The sequence below is a fragment of the Sturnus vulgaris genome, chromosome 16, assembly GCF_052056855.1.
Source record: "Sturnus vulgaris isolate bStuVul1 chromosome 16, bStuVul1.hap1, whole genome shotgun sequence".
Taxonomy (NCBI): domain Eukaryota; kingdom Metazoa; phylum Chordata; class Aves; order Passeriformes; family Sturnidae; genus Sturnus; species Sturnus vulgaris.
The window spans coordinates 5,407,391-5,432,406 of NC_142258.1; the positions used below are offsets into that span (position 1 = coordinate 5,407,391).

Sequence of the window (25,016 nt, forward strand, 5' to 3'; positions counted from 1 at the left end):
AGTGTCATACTTAGTCTGAAACCTGTATTAAACTTTATTATTCAGTGGTATTTAGGGAGCAAGAACATGTTTCCTACTTGGAATCAGGTGCAGGTAACACAATATAATTTCAGAATTGAACGACTGAGTCTCTCAGCTTGAGAGACTCACACATCAGAAAGCATCACATTTTACAGGTGGAGAAACTTGGCTACTGAGAAATTCATTCTTCCAAGGTGATGGAATAAATTGAAAGCCAGAGGAGAAATAGAGGTTAGAAAATAAAAGTTTCCCCACTCTCTATTCTTCATTTTGTTTAGACTTTGCTGATTCCCATCTCGATAGCTGCAATTCTGCCTCATCTACAGAAACAAAAGAATTTTTGAGGTATGTTAAGAGCTCCCAGGTGGAGTTTTGGCAGCAGCTTCCTGTCCTATTAGTGTCACAGTTAATGTGTTAGTAAAGGAAAAGCAAAATATTGCTGTTGTGTGACCAGCATCTTTCCTTAGAAAAAAGAATAAACCAGTTTATTTAATTTGCTTAAATGATCACAGGGTACAAGTCATATGAGAATAGTGGCAAGCAGACTAGTGCTCAGTTGTATAAAGGTTTCATAAAGCTCCAGAAAATGGTTAAGTGATTGTGTTTGGGATGATGCATAATGTCATGATTATTTTTATTTTTTTGGTGAAGTATCTTAGCATGTATTAATTTACTTGCTGTCAGTGGAAAAGGTTGATGTGTGATAATGATGTTCTGGATAGGATGGAGGCAGGAAAGGTGAAGTTAGAGAAGTGAAACAGTTGTGAGATGCTGTGGCAATATTTAGGGACTGGCTGATGATGTGTACAGCCACTAATCACCTATAGTGTGCTGTTGTGGGCAAAACTCGGGTTTATTTTTAAACACAGCTGTTTGGCAAAATAAATATCTCCAGTGCTGAGTGATAGATGTTGCTATAAAGAAAGCAGATGTGAATGATTTTTTTTTTTTACCACCACCAATAATTTCTCTTAATTGACCCATATTACTGATGTGTTTAGTAGAGCACACATGCCTGACAGTAGGTTTAATTTGAAGTGAAGGCTCTTTCTCTCATATCTGTGTGTGCCAAATGAGAGAAACTCCTCCATCTTGTCTAACAAACACTGTTCAATGCTGCTGGCTTGTGAGATGCTGCAGCCCAGCAGAGATGGAGGTTTCAATCTTTTCATTCTCTGGCTTCAGGCAGATCCATCCTGTAAAATCTTATGGAGATGGTGATCCTGTCTTGCTCATCTTGCCTCTGAGCAATCCTGATCAGTTGTTCAGCAGAGCTGCAACGCTCAGCTGAGCATTTTAGAGCTTGTGTTTGCTTGGTGCTACATCCAACAGCCACAGGGTGATCCAGGATCCTGGAGACCAGGGGCTGCAGCAACCTGCAGTGAGTGCAAGGACTGCACTGGATTCTCTGGGCTATTGATTATTGTTAAGGAGCTAATCCGGCATGAGGAGCCCCAAGTTTATTTTTTAGACCACACTGGTGTTGTCTTTTCTCAGCCTTTTGGATATAATGTTATTAAGCAAACCATGCCTTTGTAGAATGATAGGATTGTTTTGGAATATTAAATGACTGTTATTGCCTATACCTCATTGTGTTATGATGAAAAGCAGTTGCCTTGTTACTGGAATTTTGAATCCTGCAATACACTGCAATTTTGTTTCAAAGATGTTTTTCTTTAACTGCTACGTATTTCCACCTTAATTTTTCCTCTATTGTTGTCGTGTAAGAAAAAAATAACTTGAGTGTGGGATATAAGCCACTGTGTTAGTCAGAGATTGCTTTGACTCTGTTTGGTTGAGCTTAAATATTGGAAGCTTTTCTTTGTGGCGTTTTAAGACATTAAAGCCACTTATATTAATGCAATACCTCAAAATTCTTGGGGGAAAAAAGAAACCCTAATTTTTGAGAGGAGGATCTGTTCTAAGGCTTTTGTTACATTGATGAACAGTTGCCAGTCACACTGTAAAATTGTTCTTGTGAAAGGCAGTGCTGCTAATTTTATATATGTTTAGTCTTACTTTATTTGACAGCAAGCAAATTTGTGTCCTTGATTAAAACATTGTCAAACATTCGGCGTTTGGCATTAAAAAGGACACCCCTCCTCCAAAAAAAAAACCCAAACCCCAAAACATGAGGGAAGTTGTAGAGAGAACCACGAATTGCTAGTTTGGAAGGAATTTTATTTATGAATTCATTTTAGGACAAAAAAACCTCACATGGCTTTATTGTATTCTATTCCCTGCATGTTTGGTTTAGGGAGGGTTTTTAAAGTGTGGTTTTAAAAATGAAATTCAGATGCTTATGCATATTTATAAGGTACATGGAGCTATGTGAAATTGTAAAATCTGATAGTCTTTCTCTGCTTGGATGGGGTTAAGAATCCCAGGCTGGCAATGTTTATCCATAAGCACTGGTTATTAATGATTACCTGCACCTCAGAGGCTGCTTGCAAATCAACATTTCTTCCTTTTTTCCTAGAACAGCCATGCTTAGTGCTGTGTGATTGCTGCCTTCACATCTCAGGGTTCCTTGCCTGTAGTTCAGTATTAGTGGTTTTATTATTGGCTTATTTGAGCACTGTTTGTAATGTAAGTTGTTTTATAAAACAGTATTTTATTATTTTTACTATACAGTAATGTTTCTATCAATCACAAAATAAATTCCTCAGTACAGGTAAATCATCTGTGTAACTCAGCTACAAGAGCTCAAAAATTGCCTGTATTTCAAAATAATATTCTACTAAAGGGTGGGAAAAAGCTTTTCTAATAGCAAATTTTAATAAGAGACTTGGTCTCTGCATAGCACTGCAGGTGCTAAAATAGTTATTTAACTGCACATAGGCTGGACCTGAAAAATTTCAGACTTCTCTCTTAATTAAGTAAGAAATCTATTTCACTGTGAACTAGTGAAACCATACTTAATTAGAAAGAATTACAATACTCTGGAGCTGAATGGGAATGGCACTTCCTTTGGTCTTCGAGCATCTTGTCAACCACAATGACTAGTAACAGATGTTTCATGAAACAATACAAGAAACGTACTTTTTAATAATTATTTCTTCTTTGTGAATAGTCAGACCTAGTAGCCTGGTTAATTATCCTTCTATTAGGTTCAAAACCAAAATTAACCATTGCTGAGATTTGTTTACAGAATTGTCTCTTACCTGCCTCTCCCTCACAGCAGCAGTTGGTTGTACAAGCTGAAGTTAATTTTGTTTCCTCTAAATACTTGTAGCAATGCCCTCACTGCCTGCAGGCAGGACCAGCTGTACAAATCTGTGTTTAACCAGAAACTGGAACTGATTTTTTTTCTTTGCCCCCCTAAAGATTAATTTAAATCTAACTAATTTTGCTGATCTTACTGCTTATGGGAACTGCAAGAGCATTCTGCCAGTGACCACCAGATGGAGTTTCTGAAGCAGCTTTGATAAACCAATGCCAGAATTCATTTCAAAACGATCTTTTAAAGGTTTTGGAGATAAGGAACAGTGCAGAAATTCTACCGATTTCAAGATAAATTTTACCTTAAATCTGCAAATTTTGGGGGGATAAAATTAGGCTTTTCAGTTCACTTTGTAATCAGTAATTGTACTGGGCTTGCATGGTAAGGTTTGGATAGCAGAGGTAGGGAGGGATTACAGGGGTGGCTTCTGTGAGAAGCTGCCAGAAACTTCTTCATGTCCAATAGATCCAATTCCAGCAGACCCCAAGGTGGACCTGCCACTGGCCAAGGCTGAGCCCATCAGTGCCAGTGGCAGCACCTCTGGGATAATGTATTTAAGAAAAGTGAAAAAAGCATGCAAGTACTTTTAAAACTGGGTAAAATGGATTCACTTCTGGTTATAAACCTTGCTTTAAAGAACTTATGATAGAAAGGGTTTTTAAAAATATGTTTCTATACTTAATTTATAAATACTTTGATGAGAAGCCTGTGTTTTAAGATCTTTTACTGCCATGATTTGTAATAATATGGAAATTCTGCCTGCTGCAGACTGTGAATATTCTTGCGGATGTAATTAAAAGTGCCAGTTCTTTAGAAGGAAGGAATATTAGGAAATCACATGGAATTTCCAGGTAAGGGAAGGACTTGGTGGGAAGAAAGAGGGGTGACAAAGGAAATAATAGATCCTCTGGTCTCCTGAATGTAGTCAGCATATGTCAAAGTGTTTTGATATATAATGGAAAACGTAAGGAATTCAACAGCGGAAACATTTCATACTTCAGATTTGTTGCCATGGCAGTCTGCACAGCTGGGTTTGTACCACTAGATTCCTTTCACTTCCAAGTATTGCACAAGACACTCAAGAAATACACAAGATTTTGCTTATTAAGAGACTACATAAATTAATCTAGGAGCAGATGTTTAGGATTCATCAGTGCCTTGAGCACTTCACAGCTGCAGAAACTTAGGCAAGAATCGATTCCTCTCTGAGTCCTCAGCAAACAGTGGAACTGAGAGTGGCACTTGAGCAGGTTCTGCTTTTCTTGGGTCTTACCAGTTCTGTGCTCCTGCAGTGAAGCTCACGAGGTCTCCAGCCTAGACACTGGGCTGCTTTCATTTTTATTAAGCAGTGATAAATGGGGCATTACTGATGCACATACCCACAGCACAAAAGCGATTTAATTGAATCTTAAACAAGGAAAAAAAAAGGTGTTACTTCTTTCTGAGGTTTGTGGTAGCAGGATTATATTTTCTTCACAACCTTGGGGCCTATTCTTATATAGTAGTTGAGTGAGTATTTTCTGTGAATACTCAGAGAATGTGGTTGATTTCTGTGACGTCTGTATATTGACAGATAATGGCAGAGTCAGGTGCCATGTCAGCCTGGTTTGTACTGGTGTAAACATCTTGACTTTGTACCTGATCAACCCTTTTTACTTTCATTTATGTAGTTGTTCTCCAACCTCTGGACTTGTGGACTTGCTGCTTATTAACTAATTCTGTTCTCATGTAAGATCCAGTCTGTTGTATGTGAGGACTTTTACTAATCCAGCTGAGAAACAGCCCTTTTGTTGGTTGCATCCAAAAGCTCTGTGGAAAGAAGGATCAGAAAATCACTGCTCTGTACTTGTTCAGAGGTGCTGGCTCTCCAATTAAAGAAAACACCCTTTAAAACACTGTGTGGAAGTAAAGGCATCCTGTCAGATGCTAGGCTTTGAGTAAATGGTGTAATATTGCAACTTCCACTCTGACAGTTGCCATTTTCATTTATTTCTGAATGAGACTTACAACTTAGAAGTGCCTTGGATTGAGAGTTTTTTATGAGTTTATCAATAATAATTTTAAATAGAGTTTGCTGTTACTTGCTGTCTTCCTACACTTCACCAAAAGGGAATAAATGAATAATTTTGGAAGTATAGCTAAGAAAATATTTTCGTCTATGTAGGGTAAACGAACTGATCCATGGGGAGTAATCTTCTGGTTACGTGCAGAGGTTACTGCAATGAATGTGTTATTAAGTATCTTAGATTCTTAAAAGCTGTGTTTTCTTTGGGATGCCAGAGGTGTGGGTTATTTTATTATGTTGTTCTGAGAACCAAGAGAATTTCTGCAGGAAGCTGATTGTGGGCAGCACAAAGGAAAGGAAGTTGTCAGGATGTGGCCAGTGTTTGCATTGATCTCCAGGTGCAGTGTTACTCTGCCTCATTAATTGCAGGATTCTTTATGCTGAAAAGTCAGGCAAGGTATGTACCTTTTAGCTTTCATTCCCAGCCAGCTTCATGCTGATGAATAATGAGATTTTAATAGTGTCAAATTAAGGCCTGGATATTTGACATCCAAGTCGTGCAATTTGTTATGTTTTGATTTAGTGAAGCCACACAGGTTTAACTTTGTCTACAAGAGGTTTTTATCAAGAAAGAAAGAAAAAAGAATCACACATTTTATTGACCACATACACTTGAACACTTTTTATTGAGAATGTATCATGAGTCAATACTTCCTTATGGAGCTTTCCAGAAAGTCCATTTCTGACATGATATTGTAGTCCACATCTCTTCATTGTAACAGAACCAGGAATTTTCTAGTGGCTGATCACCTTCTTTCATTAACTGAAATTAAATCTTCAGAGACCACCAAAATTTGATTCTGAAATGTAAACTTTTGAAACTAGGACCTCTATTAAGTTGGTCAGCAAGGACCTGTCTTGAGCTAGCTGTTTTAATAACTCAGAAGCAGAGCATGACATTTTTGTTAGTTCATTGATTTGAATTAATTAGCGGTTCAGCAAGAGGGCTTAAGCCATAGATCAATTCAAATATTAAATTTAATTTTGTGAGAAAATAATGCTGTTAATAATGGCACTTAACTAGTGCTTATTTTCTAGTACACATTATATACATACAGAAGCATACAGTACACCTTCCTGTTCAGAGGTTTACATTTAAATGATACACTTTTAGAAATAATTTAATAAACTCTTTACAGATTCTTTTTACATCAGTAGGCTGATTTTTATCTTGCATATATACAGTATTTTATTCATATCTATTTAAATGTGTAATAGATAAGCCCCTATTTACAATCACCAGAACCCTTCAGGTATTTGAAATGTAAAGGCCCCATTCTTGAGAACTTTGTGTATTTGTCCATAAAAGTTCTTCCTAATTTATGATGCCTTGTATTTCCTTAAGTATTTTATTCACTTGCTTCTCTACTTTTCTTTACAGAAATACTGCAAAACTCTCTCTTTTTGGGATACTGCTTTTTAAGAGATACCAGGTGAGGGTGCTGCAGTTAAGTTCAGAATTTCCTTAGAAAAACAGCAGCCAGGCAGATCCACAGCACAGTTTCTTTGAGGGAACTAATACATCAAATTAACTGGTCAAAGAGGTTGAGTGGATAGCAGTCTTGGTCATTAAATTACCCAAGTTGTTGTATCTATGATTGCCATCACATTTAGTGTTTATCAAGGATACAGACAAACATCCGCAGCTCTGTTGCAGTAAAAAAGATTAGGAAAAAATCAGATTGGATACCCCACAGGTAAATTCCATAAAAATCTGTCTTTTTACATCTCTTAAATAGCAGCTGCCATTTTACTACCTAAATTTGTTTGTAATGTCGGATCACTGAGTAAGATTTAGACCATCATAAAGGAGTCAGTGTGATGAAGTAAACATGAGTACTGAATGGTACCAGGTGTGCAAGACAAGCAGGGATGGGAGAGAAATGAAAGTTAAATAAATTGTGCAGAGAAGTGAAAAACAATAAAGAGAAATGATACAAGAACCACGATCTGAAACTGAGAATTTAACACACAGAGAAAGGAACAGAAACAAAGGCAACAGTTCTTTTAGAGACAGAAAATAAGATGTCTTAAGAGAAGGAAAAAATGGAAGTAAGGAAGCAACATGGAAATTGAAATTGCACTTAAAGTTGCCTTCTCAGCCACACAGTTCTGGCAGTGTCCCAGTTCTGAAAGCCTCTATTCACACCAGATAAGCCAGTTCCTCCCTGCTGGAACTCCTCCTGCATAATGGCACAGAATTTCTTTAACAGATTCTACGTGAGAGATTTAACGTGGTCATTAAGAAACCTAATTTTCCTCAGATGGGAAGAAGGAGTCTGCTTGACAGCTGTAAGGAAAGATTTTGTTTCTAAGCACTTCTGTGTGGAAGCAAGCTTGAATGCTCAAGATGTGTAGAAATTCACAGAAAATCTCTCAAGGTGGGCAGAACCAAGAAAGCAGCCAGTATCATGTATGTCAGCACAGAGGCACTGTAAATGACTGTGTGAGCTGGACACAGCAATAAGGAACAGTTTCAGTCCTTATCAAGGTTCTCATCAACAGGCTAAAACACCACAAAAATAGATTATTTACTCTGTAGGCTTCAAGGGTTAAAAATATTCAGTAAAATATGAAAATCTCTTTAAAAAAGTAAAGATTAATGGGAAGTCTTCCACGAGATGCTTGTATGTAAAGTAGATAAGCATGTATGACTATGGGAAGAAATTGCTTGATGGGGAAAGATCTGAAAGATCTGTTCCTCACCTGCTTTTCACATAGAATTTTAGTATGTGTCTCTGCTGACAGGACCAGTTATCAGACAAGATTGTGCTCTAAGCAATGGGAAAGGTTCAGTTCTGGTCTTGTTTCATGTTCTTTTTCTATACCAGAAGGCTGAAAAGTCACTTTTTTTTCGATGTCATGTGGAATCTGAATTGTGCTGTGATGGATTAAACAATAAAATGATGCTGTAGCATGTATCAAGTGACAAAAGTGTTCCTGTGGCCCCACAGCAGTGGGAGAATATCAGCTTCACTTGTGCCCCCCTCCTGTCCCCTCCTGCCATTAATGCAACAGCAGCACAAGAACAGGTAGTTTTTGTGTCAGTGCTCTGTAGTTTGTTGTAACTGTTTATGTGCTTCCTGCAGCATTTCTGTGTTTCTCACATATTTCATATAATCAGTAAAACTTAGATTGGATTGGATTTCTTCTTCCCTACTGTGAAACTAGACTTTACTATGTATCCAAGAATCCCAATGGAAGGCTTTTTTGAGAGGTAAGCAAAGAGCTGTTGCTGACTGGGATTCCTGTATTGAGGAATTTTACAGGTTTCCAAACCTCTGGTGATGTCACAGATTAAAGAGAGTTTAATTTATTTGTTGCAAACACATCCCTTGAAAATACAAAATGTTAATCATAAACATATTTATTTTTAAAGATAATTACTCTTGTTACATGAACATATGTGGACCATAACACTTAGCCAGACAATCTTTACTAGTTAAATTCTGATTTAACTTTGTAAACCACTGTGTCCTTCATTTTAGCATGTGGAACAAACATCTCTAAGTTCCATCAGAATTAGTTAATAAATATTTTTGAATTCCTGAAATGTTTTAGGATACAGACAAAGCACTGGAAAATTAAAACACATTTTTGTTATTTGTTGCAGCTAAAAGAAAAATCAGTTTACCATAAACGTTAAAACAGGTTAGTTTGTGTGAGAAAATAATTTCTGAAAAAAGTAAATTAGGCTTCTTTTAGAGAGGATTCAGTGATGGAGAAAGAAATTAAATAATTTAATTTATAATTAACATTTACTATTTGGACATGTATAATTGAGTAATATGATCTTCAGTAAAGATCATCTATATAATCTTCATTGAAATATGCTATTTACTTCATCAAGGATAGCACTATCACTTCTTAGTACAGAAAACAAGGTAATACCTTTTTCTATACAAGATACAAGGTGCTGTGTCTTCAGTCAAGACTTCAATAAACTGCCTAGTGATTTCTTCAGACAGGAAGATCAGAGCCATGAAAACAGAGTTTGTCCTTTGTCACCAGTTCAGTGCACTGAAGCTATCTGATGTCACAGGTCATGCAGCACATAGCCAGAGCCTCACACCACTTCAGCAAACAACTACTGGAAAATTAAGACTGTTGCATTCAACTGCAATGGAAGCTGCTTCCAGCCTCTTGGTTGGGACTCTCAAATGTCTCTGAGTGCCAACACAGCAGCGTCACAGTCCCAGCACTGAGCACCCAGTGCTGCAGGCACAGAGCACCAGGGGTTGTGTCACACCTATGTCATGACCTGCTGTACAACTGTGCGCTCGTGAGAACACCCTTGGTTCCCACAGTGTATCTTTTTAAGCAAACGTCGTAATTTGTTGGGAAAGTTTTTGTTAATGTATCTGTAGAGCAGAGGCATGACAAAGCTGCTGGAGAAAGCCAGGAATTTTGACAAAATCGTGGCAAAGTGTAGTATTTGAATGGAATTTACATCCGGAATTCTTCCTCGTAGGTTGGTAAACGTGCTTACCAAGAGAATAACATAATAGGGTGTCCACAGGGTGAACTGTGTGCAGACTGTGGCAATCAGAAGCCTGTGCACTGATGGATCCAGGCGCCCAGTGTCCTGATCCAGCGGCGTGGCCTCCTTGCGTATCCGCAGGATCAGCGTCAGCGCGTACAGAACAGCGATGGCGGGCACGACGTACCCGATAAACACCATGATGGCATCTGCTGCCTCCTGGTTCTGCATCTTGGAACACTCGATTATTTTGGTGGACACGTGGTTGCAGACGTAGAACAGGAGAGATGAAAAGCTGGTGAGCATGGCACCGCCCCAAATGAACCCGCACACGTGTTTGGTGTTGTACACACTGGACATGTAAGTCCTGGGCAGGGCACGTTCGATGTAGTAGTCCAGACTGAGCAGTGTGGTAGAGTACATGGTAACTAACGATGAGACGTTGAATAAAATAAGGAAGGTAATATAAACTTCGTTGTTGGAATTCCAGATGGCCCATTTGGTATTGGCAAGACCCAGCAGGTACATTGGTGCCAGAGTGTTGATGATGAGACCGGCAATGGCAATGTTGACAAAGTAAACATCTGGCATAGTCATAGTAGCTTTGTTGTAGAGGTTAACTAGGACCAGCAGGCCATTGTAACAAAGGCCAATTGGGAAACATATAATGAGGTAGAGAAGGGAAAAAATGGAAAGCACAAGGTCGAAGTCATGGCAGAGACGCTGGTCCTCACTGTTCTCAGTACTGTTGATTAAGGCTTCACAGCTCCACATAGTGATTTTAGCTTTTGTGTCTTCCTTTGCTGGTTACCAGCTTTTCTGTAGAGAGAGAAATAGTGAAAACATTGTTAAAATATTACATCTTAAGTGAAATGCAAAATACTGTGAAGAAAACATTTTGAACTTTAAGATTATATGCATCACATAATTGACGTTGTTAGTACAGAAGAAAGTAAACCGTTATTCAAAATTTCATTAGACTGATACATGTTCTGCAGTTTTTGACTGAAATTAAACTAGTGGTGAATTAGTTGATACAGGACACAACAGAAGTAAATTGTAAACTATCGTTATGTACTGATGTTTATATGAATATGGATGCAATTTTTTGAAAATTGTCAAACAGTACCTTGTATATAGCTAAAAATACATAAGGGTATGAGAGTACTGAAGAGTGAAAGGATATAAACTGAAGCACAAATCTTCACAGTACGGTGGAAAATAGAGATCTCCTAACATCTTAAATAAGCTTTACCTTAAAAAAATAGTTTCTTAGGAGGCACACTCAAGGCAGTATGGTGAATGTGTACTGGATCACTGATAAAACTGACAAAAGACTAGAGGACAGTGGGAAATGAGGTGGGGGGGTTGGTTTTGGTGTTTTTTAAAAATAGGTCAGTTTGTATTCAGACTTCCACCCTTATAACCATTTGGTTTCAAAAAAACAATGGACCTCTGTAGTCCAGGGAACCTAATATCAGGGCAGCCTGACTTTCCAAAAAGGCAAGAATCAGCTATCATTTCCTCTCAAAATAGCTCGAATTCTTTAAAAAGTATGCTACTATCAGCACTTGAGGTCCACCCATCTTTGCTTTATCGTCAGTAGAGATAGCATTTTAACTGAAACCAAGTGAACTTCAAAGCAGTCATGTAAAGTCGCTTTCCAAAATGCAGAAACAAGAAATAATCTCTGCTTTGAGTACAACTCTGAACAGGCACAGCCTTAAAACCATCGCTGTTATTCATGGCAGCCCACTGCAGGGTCAGTGCAGAGCTGGTGCAGCAGGTGATTTCCCTGTCACGTACCCTGCCTGTCACACACTCCCGTGGTTTTGTGTGCTCCTCTGTCAGCACCTATAGCAAAGTGTAAGTACACGTACCTGGATTCTTTCCAGAGGGAGAGCAAGATTTAATCAATCCACAATAAACATTGTGCAATGAAAATGAATGCTACTAGACAACATGCTATTCTCCATGAACCAGATGGCTAAATTATACCGTGTGGGGTCTGGGAGCAAACGGGTACGTGACTGCATCTCCCTGGTGCTAATCCTTTGACTCGTCAGCCATAGTACAAATTTGTCCCCAAACTGGGTCAATTTCCATGTTCTATTTCCCACTGCAGTTGTTTTGTGTGCGTTTTTCCTCTAAATAACATAAGCTGAGCCAGAAATCAGGCAAAAAATACCGTAATTTTAGCTGGGCAAGCAAATTTTTATTCCACTGGCCTATGCTGGATTTCCTCAGAGAAGTGGCTTCTGTGGCAGCACCAGAAGTTCTACTGTTTTCAAAGGTTCTTTTCAGCTGTGGGAAAACTTGACTTTTTTGGTTCATTTTTCTCACATCAGTTCATCAGCTATACTGTTGTGTATGAGTGGACTGTATCATATCTTTATTTTGTCTTTCCATCCTCATTCTATTTTCGAGCACCGAAAACAACCCTGTTTGTTTTTAGGAAGCATCTGTTGTTTTAGGTTTTTAAGAAAGGAAAAGAAAAGCCGTTTCTTTCACAGCTGAAGGGAACCAAAACTACATCTCATTGAACTCTTATGACTCGATTCAAGCAAAGCAGCAGACTGGAACTAGATATTGCAAATATATGCATTCTGGTGAGTGCAAAGGTGACTAAGCACAGGCATGGATACAATCACGTAATTCCATTATGTAGGTTTATCCTTAAGCATGTAGCTTTGATTACTCCAGACTGAATTACATCAGCCACTGAATAACTTGCCTGTATATTGTCTCAGAAGATCAACACTCTTTGCCACCAGGCTTTGTATTTTACAGAGCAGGGGAATGTCTGATTTCACAAGTGAATTTAGTCATTGCCCTTATTTTTTCTTTACGTCCTCTAAGTGCGGTTAAACACTACAATTCTCTTTTAATGATAGAAATGGCAGGCGATTCATTGTGTTAAATAGCAATCTCAGGAAAATGACGATATTTACCTCTGAAATGAGCAAAAAAGAAACCCCCAAATTAAAAACATTTCCTCGGGAAACCTTGTCGATGACTCTGGCGTTCCCAGGTGAGGCATTTTTGCGGCTGAAGCCGGCATCCCCCGTGCTCGGCGGGCGCAGCGCAGGCAGGCCCCGCTCCGCCCTTCGCACCCGGCCGTGCCTTTTGTCACTGCCAAGGCAGCCCTGCCTCGGCCGGGTCACCGCTGGGAACCCAGCGATCCCCGCTGCCCCTTCCAGCCCGCTCACCGCCGCCTCTGTGGCATAAGCGCAGGCTGCAGCAGCCCGCTGTTGTTTACGGCGCCCGGCTCCCAGCGCTGCCCTCATGCTGCCGCTCTCAGCCCGGGATGGCGCTGGGCACTGCCCCTGCCCGCCCGCAGCTCCCCCGGCCCCGCGCCCCTCACCTTCAATCGCCGTGTGCCGCTGCCCCGAGCCGCCCTCCCGGGGCACCGAGCTGGCCGCCAGGCCCCGGCTCTGTGGCTCTGCCGGGGCTCATGGTGCTGGCCCGGCCGGCGCCCGGCTCCGCGCTGGGAGCCGCTGCCTGCGCTGCACTTGTTTTGCCTCTCTAAGTTACTCACTCACAAGTTTCTGCTTGGCTTGGCAGGCGCCTGGCCCCTCCCTTCCCCTGTTTACAGCCAGTTTCAAGAAGTGAGAGGTTGTGCTGGAAGCTGTTGGATCCAGCTTGCTTTGTAGTCCCTGGGTTTCGGATTTGCTGTTTAAAATCCATGGGCGTGCAGGTTTGTTATGGTTTTGTCATCGGAGCTGGGGACGCTGCAGAGCCCGGGCCATTCCCTGCAAGTGCAGCCAACAGCCTTCGCTCAGGAGCGTGGGTTTTATTTTTAACTCGGGATGAGAATATGTAGCTTAGAGGTTTCATTTTCATAGGCTATATATACTGAACAATCAGTATTTAAAAATTCCTGAACTACAAAGTGCACAGGTGCTTGTGGTGCTGGCAAACATAAACCAGCTTGTAAAACAAGGTAGGAAGAAAAGTTTCTGAGCGTTTACTTTGAATTTGGAGATCGTTTTGGTGTTGTGAAAAGGTGTTACAACATAACCCTCATTTTGTGACGGTGTTACGAGTTCCATTCTGCTTCCTTTTTTAAAAAGTTGATTAATCTGAAGGATATTTGCATGTCACTTTGCATGCCACTTGTTCACTTAATGGATGTGGAATGTTTGTATTTTCCACAACTTTAAAATAGATCACTTCTTGAAAGAGCTTTTGAACTGCAGATTGATAATTTATCCCATAATGAATTTTGTACAGTGGTTGTTCCGTTGTTTATATGGAAACTCCTCAGACTAATGAAAAGTTACTACCTTTGAAGTATGTTTCCCACTGATATCACCAACCAGAACAGAGAGCTGCCTTTTCAAAGTAATCTGTCTTATATTTAGAAATTCTGCAGCTTTATTCCATAGCAAATAAACACCAGTGTAGCATCCCTTACTGAAAAAACAAGCAGGTATATATGAAATAAATACCGGAAAAACACGAAACCTGAGATTAGCTCAGTTGTTTAGAGCACGATGCTAATAACACCAACGTTGTGGGTTTGATCTCCATGTGGGCCATTTGCTTAACACTTGGACTAGATCCTGGTGGGTCCCTTCCAACTCAGAGTATTCTGTGAAGTCTAAAAATGGTCATCCAGTTTGTCTCGAGTTACTCTATCTGACCACAGCTTGTATTTAAAGATTCATGACAATATTGTAAAACCACTGCAGCTCCCAAATAGCAGAAAATTCCCCTGTTCCTGTCTGATACATAGTCCACAGACAGAATTATATGTGTGCTGTAGGTAACTCCATGTTATAGATTGTGACATCACGTTTTTGCTGCTTCAGAACTTGAGAAGGACTTTAAACATCCTAAGTCCACCAGGTAAACAGCAAAGTAGGAGAGGTATTCATGTAGAAGCACTTTTACAGTGCTCATACTTGGCCAAAAGCCAATTTCTTTACACACCATTAAAGCTGAAGGTGGTTTTATTTAGATAACAATGTCCATGAAGTACTTAAGAAAAAACTTCTTGCAACACATCACAAAAAGTTGAGATCACTTGGTGGCAAAGATTGTTTTAGAAAAGATCCATAAAATGAACTCTAAATAATGAGAAAAAAATGAAGTTCTGCTCAGTTGTATTAGAGTCCATAGCTGCAGTCAGGCTTTTTCAGACGTTTTCATTCATGATGCAGCACTAAGTTGCAGAGCAGGTTGGGTAAGAGTTTGAAGCATGACCATTCTATGCTCGGATTATTTTATTTGACTTAAAAAACTAACCCTTCATCCAGCTGCAGTACTGTCTCTTTGCTCTGGAGACTTTTTGTTTATAAAATACATGGTTTGTCAACTTGCTCTATTATCATGTATCTGTGACGTAGCTCTTACCTGGTTTATCTGACCCCTGAATGTGTTTTCACAAGCTGTGGTGTCATTATAAACTAATAGCTAGTGAAGTACACAGCTAATAAAGCTGTTGCTAGCAAGGTAAGTCTCTAAACACACCAAACGTTTGTACCTTTGTCACGTCCTCTTGAGTTCCCACAGGATCTCTTAATTCCTACAGACTGAAACCTGGTGCTGCCTAGGGGAAGGCTGGGCTCTACACAGAGCTCTGCTGGGCAGCACAGATTTGCTTCAGATCTAGACTGAGCAAATTAAAAATCATGGCCAGAAGTTCTGTATGTATATATAAACCATGACTTACTAGATTGTCAGCTCCTCATCAGGGTTTGAAAGGTGCTTTAATCATACTGAATATTACTTCTGGATTAATTCTTAAACCTTTAAATAGTGGATGATCAATATTTATGGAAAATGACAAACCTACAATTAGTTGTACATCAAGGGGAACACACTGAATTCTGAAGTCCTGGAGAATGAAGTGTCACATTGCTGTTACCTCTCAGTCTGGGTAACATGACATTTCTTTAGGCTTACTAGCTTATATACATACCACAGGGATTAGCAAGTGACTTGTAGGCTGGATATACAGAAAAGTAAAACTAAATAGCTCAGGTTAGAAGCAAGGGGGGAAAAATGCAGCAGTGCAGGCAAGTAGGTTTCAGAATATACTTTTCTCATGTAGTTGCTGAGTTGCTGCTGTTTATAATGTAATGATACAGCTCAGATAAAATGCTTTTAATATGAGTGGAGAAGAAAATCCTGCTTGATACTGGGGGCTGGGCTGAAAAACAGGCCCCTTCCAACCCTATCATTTATGTCTTTGTGGTGAAACCATTGACCAGTTTGGCAGGGGGAAGTTCATAATTGATATTAGTTCCATTTATAGTGTGGTTAATTCAGTGCAATATAGGGTGAAAGAAGGCAGGATCAAACAACAGGGATAACTGATACAAAGTAGGATTGAATATAATAAGCCTATGTTGGATATTTTTAAAAGTACAGATCAAAAAGCAAGAGTAGGTCAATTGAAAGAGAGGGAACAAGGGGTTTGCCACTCGTGGCAAGTGAACTCATGGAAGAGCAGTCACCCAACCTTCTGGTCCTGCTGATTTCACCCTTCATTAGCCTTGGGTTTTGGTTTTCTAAACCCTTTCTTTTTGCTACATAACTTGCTTTAGTAGCAGCATAACAATAATTAATAATTAAAATAAACCCAAGATTTTTCACTTATATAACCCAACTCTTGCCCACTCCTGCTTGATTCCACACAGTTTGAGTGCTGTGAACCCATTTCTGGCTCTATAGGTAATTGCCTTCTCTTGGACCAATATTTTTCCTTTAACACTCATTTTATCCATGCATAAGTTCTTTTATAAATTTCCTGGTTTCTTAAAATACCCCTTGAGTTTCACATCTGCCTGGCCAGTGTTTTCCTCTTTATCTCTCCCTGATGACCCCCTTACAATTAACATTGCACCTCCCATCATTATTTGATCTTGTGACACACACACAGTATCATATCCCAATCATGACACGGTTTCCAAGCATGACACATTTTCACTTCTACTTTGTGACTTTCCTGCAGGACCTCTCAGGCTGTTTGGTATTTTGAATCAACAATAAAGATTGCATTCTCAAGAGCTGTAAGGGTGCATTCCTGTTGCACATGGCACAAGACAAGAGCTACTCGTGCTCCTGAAATTGCTCTTTGCATTTTGCTTTGGCCACCCTTTGAAGTTGGTCAGTCTGCTTTTCCAGAAATTCTGAATATATGTTGTCTTCAGAGCTCCTTGCTGTGGGCTCCCCCTCACTTGCTGGGTTGTTATTGTTCCACAGATGCTGGCAATCTGTTTTGTTTGTTTATCCTCTCATTCTGTGAGCACCATTTTTGTGGTAAATCACCTGCACATCAGCTACCTGGTGATTCAAACCCCAGCTGTGCCACGACAGTCTGCTTACTGCCCCAGCCTCTTGGCAACCTGCTAAATAGACGCTTTTTTCCCTCCTGTTTTGACCTTTTGTTGTTGTTATTTGTAATTGTTATTACTAAATGTATAAATAATATGTAAAATTATTAATGTAATTATTGACAATGTCAACTGCACATTTGGTATCTGTTTAGATTGTTCAGCTCTTTGGGAACCTGAGTTCATATAAAGCCATGTCAAAAGTAAGTCTGCAAATTGCTGCCATGGGTCACTAAGCATCAAGAAATGAGTTCAGATAGGCTTTTTGTTTGCAAGAAGGAGGAAAACTTGATTTTAGTGTATGGCAACTGTTTTTTAGGATGTGCATATTCTCTCATAGGTTAGAACTCCAGAACTTTCTTCTGTTTTTAGAGTTCATAGAAGGTTACTCAGAACATTTGTATACATCAGAAGTTAATAACTGTATTTGCTTTATTTTTCTTTCTCCCTCCCAATTTCTAAGCAGCTTAAAGCTAATGAGAACAGATAATATACTCCAATAAAGGAAGACAAAAAAGATCAGCTTCTCTGGAAACCATAATCAAAACTGCTAAACGGTGTGTCTAAGAGCCCTTGAGATCTGCTGGAGAGTGGCAGTGTGGTGCTGCTCTGGAAGGTTTAATAACCAACTGCCATGGGGTGGAGGTTCTGTGGAGAGGAGGCAGCCCAGCACTGCAGCCCCTCAAGATTTGTTTGGAAGGAATCCCTTGCTCAGACACAGATGCTATCTGCCAGGCACATCTGCCACTCCAGATAAATTCTCCTTTTTTGTGCTGTTTATTTCTTGGCAGTGGAGTCTCTGTGGGAGCTGGGTCGCCAGTGGCTGTGCTGCTGGGAACAGCTGCCCCAGGGGCTCTGCAGGGGTTAACTCCATAAACTCAGCCTTGTTTTGTTCAGTTCTCCCTGTCCCACCATCAGATGAGTGGCACTGATGTCGTGCTCCACCCCTTCCTGACTTAGCTTTATCACTGAATTCTGTAAGAGTTTCTATATGGAAAACATGACATTGTTTCTTTTTTTAAAGTTTCCGTGCAGCAAGAAAGAATTCACTGTAGAGTGAACAATGCAACTTCTAATACTTAAAGATTTCATCACTGCAAAAAGTGAAATACCTTACTTCTGTGCATTTCTAAAGGTGAAGATTCCATCAGGCAGAATGAATTTACACAGTGATTACCTGTATTCATCTATCTACAGGCCTTAGCTGCCAAGGATTCTGACATGAGACACAATTTGGAGATGCTCAAATATCCATGAGATAAAGCTTTTTTAAAAGATAAAATTATATGTAAAACAAAACCTGAGTAATTTTCCTAGTATTCATATTCACTTCCAGGAACTTATGGTGTATTAAATAACAGGAATAATTAGAATGAATGCAGCATTAGAAAATCAGCTTACATAAGGTGCTTCCAGTTCTGGATTTTATAAAGTTGACCAGTTGGAATACAAGAAGTGACAGCTTTTAAGCATCAGCAGAGTAGATGGCGCCATTCAGAGTGCTGAACAGCCAGTCAGCACTGCTGCAATTCTGCTCCATGTTTTCAGAGCACTTGGAAGCTGATTTTGATGTAGCTGTCCTATTTAAAACTAAGTAGCAACAACCTTAAATAATATTCAGTGTCAAGATGATTGCAAGTTGTTATGTATATATATTAATTCTTTTAACTGCTTCACTGAAAACAAACTTTTTAAAAAAATTTAACTTTTGTGAGAATTTTCAGTGTGCTTGTAACTGGTGAGCCACAGAAACCAAAAGAATTAATTAAAAAATACAGAAAATTTCAGTTTCTGGGGAAGCACACAAGCAAATAATTTCCTTCAGTTTAAAACAATGTAAGTTGCATATTCTTTACATATGAAGTACTACATTTTAGTGGATTTAACAAGGTTACAGACTCCTTCAGAAGTATCTTTACTGTTGTGATATTGATGTTCAGAGCAGTTGGGACTTAGCAGACACTTTATCTCACTGTTTTAATAAAAATATTTCATTCATTTATTATTATTAATCCATAAATTTTTCATAACTTGCAATCATCAATATTTAAATACAAGGAGTTTTGCTCCCTGTATCTACAGACACTTAAACCGTAGAGCAACAGGTCAGTTAAGACCAGTTTGGGGGAAAAAATTATGAAACTTATGTGTTCCTGTTTTTTATGTAAAGATCATCATATCATAGAAACTTCTGCTGAAGCCTTTTTAGTAGTTGAGATAATATAAAACACAGTTTTATGGTAAAATTATTTGTTTAGATAACGTCTTTAGTAACTGCAAACAGGACACTTGCACCTCTTACCAGACAGCAGGTGACTGGATCTCTGGATTTCCAGCATTTTGGAATTGCCCAGGCTCCATGTAAAGAATGTTTGTAGTTCTGGTTCATGTAAATCAGCATCACTCCAGTAAAGAAGACAGATTCTCTCCAATCAAAATTAATGCAACTTATGGCAATTCTGGGCTTTGCTGTCTGAATTTATTCCAGGAAGAGAGTGTCAAAGGTGCACGGACTGTGCTGGAATTAGTCTGTAAATGAGTTGGCTCGGTGAGCTGGCAGGGTGGAAACAGCAGCTCTTATCTTCCCCCACTGATTGTCAGGGCTTGTGGCAAGGAACTCTGCTGAAATTTGGCAGTACAGAAACATTCCCCACAGATCTTTCAGTGCCAGTTGCAGAGACTGACAGGAGGCACAGATGGTACTTTTCCTGGAAACTATAACATAATGCTGTTCCCTATTAGAAACACTGCTGAAAGCTGACTCGGTGACTTATCAACCACACCATCACGTTGGCTGGGGAGGAAACTCTTGTGGAACAGACTCTTGACCACAGGGACCAGGTTTCCAGTAAAAGCAGAAATATTGACATGGTTCTTTATCAGATTGCATATAGAAGAATTATAAAGCAGGTCTGCGTTTAGAGTTTGAAGGGGAAAATCAGCCCTCAGCAGAGTTGCAGTAAGGCTGAAATTATTTCAAAATTTGTCACATCCGCTGGAGATAAACATATCTTTCTGTTAATTGCTGGCAAGTCTGAGACATCTTGTTCCTGACACTCCTGTGGCTTTTAATTTTCACTGCTTGGTGAAGGAAATAGCATTTTATAGCTGCCTCCTGGATGAACGTGAATTATTACTGATTACATCTTATTCCATTTAAAATGTCAGAAGAAAATATTTTAAATTTACATTCTCAGGGGTCTAGTATAACATTAATGCTGATCTAAGGTTGGTTATTATTACATGGTAAGATTTAGAATAAGAATTTACATTTACCAGGAGCTTGAGGCATCTTTCTGACATGACTGATTTGTCCATCTACTGCTTGCCATGTGCCACTCCCTGCTCCACTTTATCAGCAACAGGGAGTTTTTATCCCTTAGTCATCAAAATGTTTGACAGGTTTAAGTATTTGATGATTTGAGTCCTTGGCCATCCTTCCACACACCTGTGGGTGGGGATGCTTCCTTAGGTACTCTTACTGGGTGTTGTTTTTCCAGGCCAGCATGAGGCTGGAAATGTTTCCAAGGCCAAAAAAGAAACCAAAAAAAACCAAAGTAATTCTGTGGAAAGAAATATGCAAAGGAGACCTCTGTAAACCTGAACTCTTGAAACCTAAAGCCTTCCATTACACAAACATCTGTGAAGTTACACCTGGAGTCTACCACCAGTAGCCACCTGCTGCCCACACTGCATCCATTCCATGGTATTTTGGAAAGCCATGCTTAGGATTTGTGCAGACTCCTGGAACTACAGCCACATTAATGACATGGAAATAAAAACTAGTGCTTACTAACTGCAGTGTATCCATTCACATGCCATACAGCAATTAACTCTCCAAAAATTTGAACAGACTTTTTGTAGAGATTTCTCAGTGTCCTTCATAGGTTTTCATAAAAACATGCTGTTTTTAATAAGTCTTGGCTGCTTCAGGAAGCAAAACCAACTTTGTTACTGTAAGGAGCCCTGATACGTAAAATTATATTGGGTTTGCATGGCAAGCTTTTGGGAAGGTGTTCAGTTTTATTTCTCATTATCCTGCTCTAATTTGATGGTTAATGAATTAATTTTTCTGTAAGTTGAGTCGGTTTTGTTCAGGATGGTAATGGGTGAGTGATCTCTCCTCTCAAACCATGAGCCTTGAGTTATGTTATCTCTCCCTGTCCAGTTACAGAGGGGAGTGATAAAGTGGCTTTGGTGGGTACCTGGTGCCAGCTGAGGTCAGCACACCACAAAAATAAATGTGTAATCTGCTTCCTCCTGTGCTAATGGGTGGAAGCCTGAGGAGTAATTAGTTTGTCAGAGAGCCAGTTTCTTACTAATGATTGATAAGTGGTTGTTTTTACAGAGCCCACACAGGCACTGGGTGCTGAGAACAGTAAAGCACAGTTTGTAGGGAGGTCACTGGAGCCTGCTGGTCTGTCTTCACTTAAATGAGCCACGCTTGTTGTGGCTGTTGTGGAAAATATGCAGAATACTCTGATAGCATCTGATGTTCAGATCCTGCATGCAGGAGTTCAGATGAATCAGTCTGAAGTGCAAATCACAAACATTGATGTTTACGTGAATCACTTTGACCAGACGTTTGATTATCACTTCAGAATCAGTCTGACTTGTGTAGAAATCCATGGAATTCTGCTCAGACCTAAATGATGGAGCCAATCAAACACGTGCCAGATGTGACGCTGGCATGACAAACAGGGTGCTGCCTTTTATGCTGCTTCAGCATTTCTATCAGGACGAAATAAAGTTCAGATGACAGAGCCCTAAGGGAAAGTAGGTGTTCTGCTACGTACAGTAGAAAACAGATTCGCAAAAATCACAGTGATTAGTGTAGTTAAAAATGCTTATGGAGGCTAAAAGGACAGCAGTCATTCTGCTTATTCAAAGCTTCTGCTGAAAGCAGTTAGGAAATTTTTGGTGCTTTGAAGTTTTCCTTTGGCTTACCTTCCCTTATAATACAAATGAAAATGCAACTTAATTGTGATTAATTAGTTAATTAGTTACTGCTGTATCTATCTGCTTTGCAGTAGTATTTCACAGTATGGTTTGCTGCATGTTTATTACTATCTTATGAATTAAAGATTCGTAAGGATCTCACAGTGAGAACTTTTTTTCTCTCTTCAAGACTAATTGGATGAACTTTTGATCAATTCCTCTGCTCTACTTCTCCTCTTCTGTAATACTTCTACATTTAATATACAGTAACATAGAGATCTTGTATATTCAGAGCAATAAATAATAATAAAAATAAAACACAAAGTTATTACCTAACGAAACACTGAGAAATCTAGCTTAATGTGCATGAAAATTTATATGCACAAGAAAAGCTACTGTAACTTTGTTTTGACCAACCAGATAAAAGTGGGAGTGTGACAAATAGAAACAGTGATGTTTTCCCTAAAGAACTGTTATCTAAAAGCCAAACATTGTTTTCTAATGACGGCACCGTTCACTTTTACTGATCCAAGGCTTAGATGCATTGATGTAAATTCTTTCTAGGCTCTTAAAAACCGAAAGCAATCTACAAGGAGAACTGCTAAAATCTCACCTGGGAGGCACTGCCTTGCTGTCCCTTGATGGCCGGCAGATGCATTTTGCCCATCAAGGCGGAGCCTGTGTGGAGCGAGCTGAGCAGGGCTGGCAGTGTCCCATTTCTGGGGCAGAGTGAGCAGTGGCAGAGCCGCTGTGGCCGCAGTGCCCTCGGACACTGTGGCTGCATGTGACTGTCCTGCACATACGTGCTCGTAATCCCCTAAGCTGCAGCCACACGCTCCCACTGCAGCTCTGGCAAAACCAGGGCCTGATCCTGCCCTAGGCACGGTGCTGTGGACCCTGCCCCTGGCTGTGAAAGGGTTTGGAGAGGTCTTTTTTTGGAAAGGACAGGCTGCGGTTCGGGGAACAGTGCAGCCTTTGGTGCCGTTACATAACGGAGACAAACAGCGCAGGGCTTTGGTGCAGGAGGACAATGTGACCATCACAGCAGCTGTTCTGTGCACTTTGAGTCATGGACCCACGGCAGAACGAGCCAAGCTGGCAGAAATACTGTGTTAGTGAGATGTGATTTAATTCAGAGCTGCTCATCACAGTTATTTATGCCGGGAGTCACATCCCCCCCTCGAAACACAATCCTGCTCAGCAAAGCCCTGCAACACCCCCTCGGCCTCCGGAGACTTCAGACAGTGTAACCAGCATTAGACCTGAATAGGAGCCAGTGCGAGCTTTAAAAATACTGTAAACCTCAGAATTCCTTTAAGCATTCAGAAGAAACATTTTAATTGGGGGGAAAAAAGTAATGTAGGGAAAATGGTGCTGCTCTATCATCTGACTTTAATGAGGTGGCAGCTAAATGTAAATTCTTTGCATTTGAATAAAAAGCCTGTAACGTCATGATTCCATCTATTTAGCTTGAATACAAATAGTCCTTAAATAATTTGCCTTTCTAAACTATAATGAAGAAATAATTTGTGTTCTTCTTCCTCCTCGAAGCAGGAAAGTTTAATACATGATTTTACGTATCAGCCATAAAGGAGTTGACCCATAAAATTAATGAAGAATTTGTTATTCATGTTATTCATGTTATTATGTGTATCTTCTTTGCTGTATGTAATATAAATGTGTTTTGTTATTTTATACCATTAGTTGTTTATTTTTAATTTTGCAGTTTCTTAAAAGCTAAAACTTCACAACAGGACTCTGAGATAGGCTCCAAGGTTAACACCTGAGAACTTTCTGAGTGTTGGTATTTATGATCTAAGTACTTGCTTAGTTCAGTTATTTTTTTTGTTCCCTTTGGCCAAGCTTCTGTTGTTTATATTAAAGTTAAAACCCCCCAAGTCTCTATTTACAATGTCTATCACACTGCAGCTCTGCTTGTAGGTCCCATATAAGTATTTTCCATTAGATTTTCTATTGTTGGAGATCAGTCAAATTATTAAATAAACAAGCACTTCTTTAATCTCTGAAGTAATATTTCTTTGAGGAGACAGTGTGGGGCAGCCCAGGATTATGACTTTTCCTTTTTTTATGGTTTGTAATATTTTATACTTATCACTCATTTGGTTAAGCCGTTATGTATGGTTTGTATTTTGAAACACAGAGAAGAAAACTCAAACTGTGTTGTTGATTTATATTTGATAATACCAGTGACAGTTTGGCGTGGAATTTAAGGGGAAGTGTGCTTTCCTTTTGAAATTCAGACCTCATAAACTTTAGCGTATCAGCTTTTTGCAGGAAAAACATGCAGAGATTGGGAGATGGAATAGCACTCCTCTGGTCTCCAGGGAGAGCAGGAGGTAATAACGTGGCTCCTTGCAGTCTGCTGCTCTCTTGGTTTTATAGAGGCAACTGCTTGCTCTTATAGGCCCCACCAGTCCATCACTTTCTTTTAGGCTGCACTGCCCACAACCTAATATTTTTCCTGTTTTCCTGGTTGGGTTTGTCCAGCAGACTTTCCACAAGGTTTGTTTGAGTGTAGAGATATGGAATCCCTGACACAATTATGCTGTGTAACTACAGCTTGTAGTAACAATTAGTAGTTGATCACCCAGAGTTAGCTGAGGAACTTGAGGGGCAGAGGAGATTGTTGTGCTTTGACCATAAAGGTCCACATTTCAACAACAGTCATACTTAATAGAGCTTTTCCAGATATTTCTTGTGTTTAATGGCTTCCCCAGAGCAGTAAAGTTTAAGATATGCTTCTACTTATCAGCCATAAGGGGATATTAACCCTAAAATGAATGAAGGATCTGTAGGGAGATCTGTGGATGGAGTTTAGTGCTGAGACTTGGTCCTGGCCACACAGCTGCCAGGGGACTGAGGGAAACGCTGAGGTTACTTTAGTGACTTATTTTTTAACTCTGTCTCATTGCAAAGTCAGCAAGC

At 39.7% G+C, this 25,016-nt stretch overlaps 2 protein-coding genes across 6 annotated transcripts in view; one reads left to right on the plus strand and one right to left on the minus strand.

Moving 5' to 3' along the window:
* Positions 1–25,016, plus strand: part of CHLSN (cholesin) — a 121,016-nt gene that overhangs the window by 34,412 nt on the left and 61,588 nt on the right. The gene's annotated exons all lie outside the window — the stretch shown is intronic.
* Positions 8,661–25,016, minus strand: part of GPR146 (G protein-coupled receptor 146) — a 46,523-nt gene continuing 30,167 nt past the window's right edge. Inside the window, exons 1-2 of one of the 4 annotated variants that reach the window (XM_088174344.1) lie at positions 22,684–23,016; positions 8,661–10,608 (exon numbers count right to left, since the gene is read on the minus strand). In XM_088174344.1, coding sequence (XP_088030470.1) covers positions 9,559–10,563 — 1,005 coding nt within the window. In that variant the 5' untranslated portion in view covers positions 10,564–10,608; positions 22,684–23,016 and the 3' untranslated portion in view covers positions 8,661–9,558. Of the gene's footprint in view, positions 10,609–12,740; positions 12,764–13,153; positions 13,340–22,683; positions 23,017–25,016 lie in introns of those variants that run through there. The other 3 variants (XM_014869991.2, XM_088174345.1, XM_014869982.2) reach the window with 3 other exon arrangements.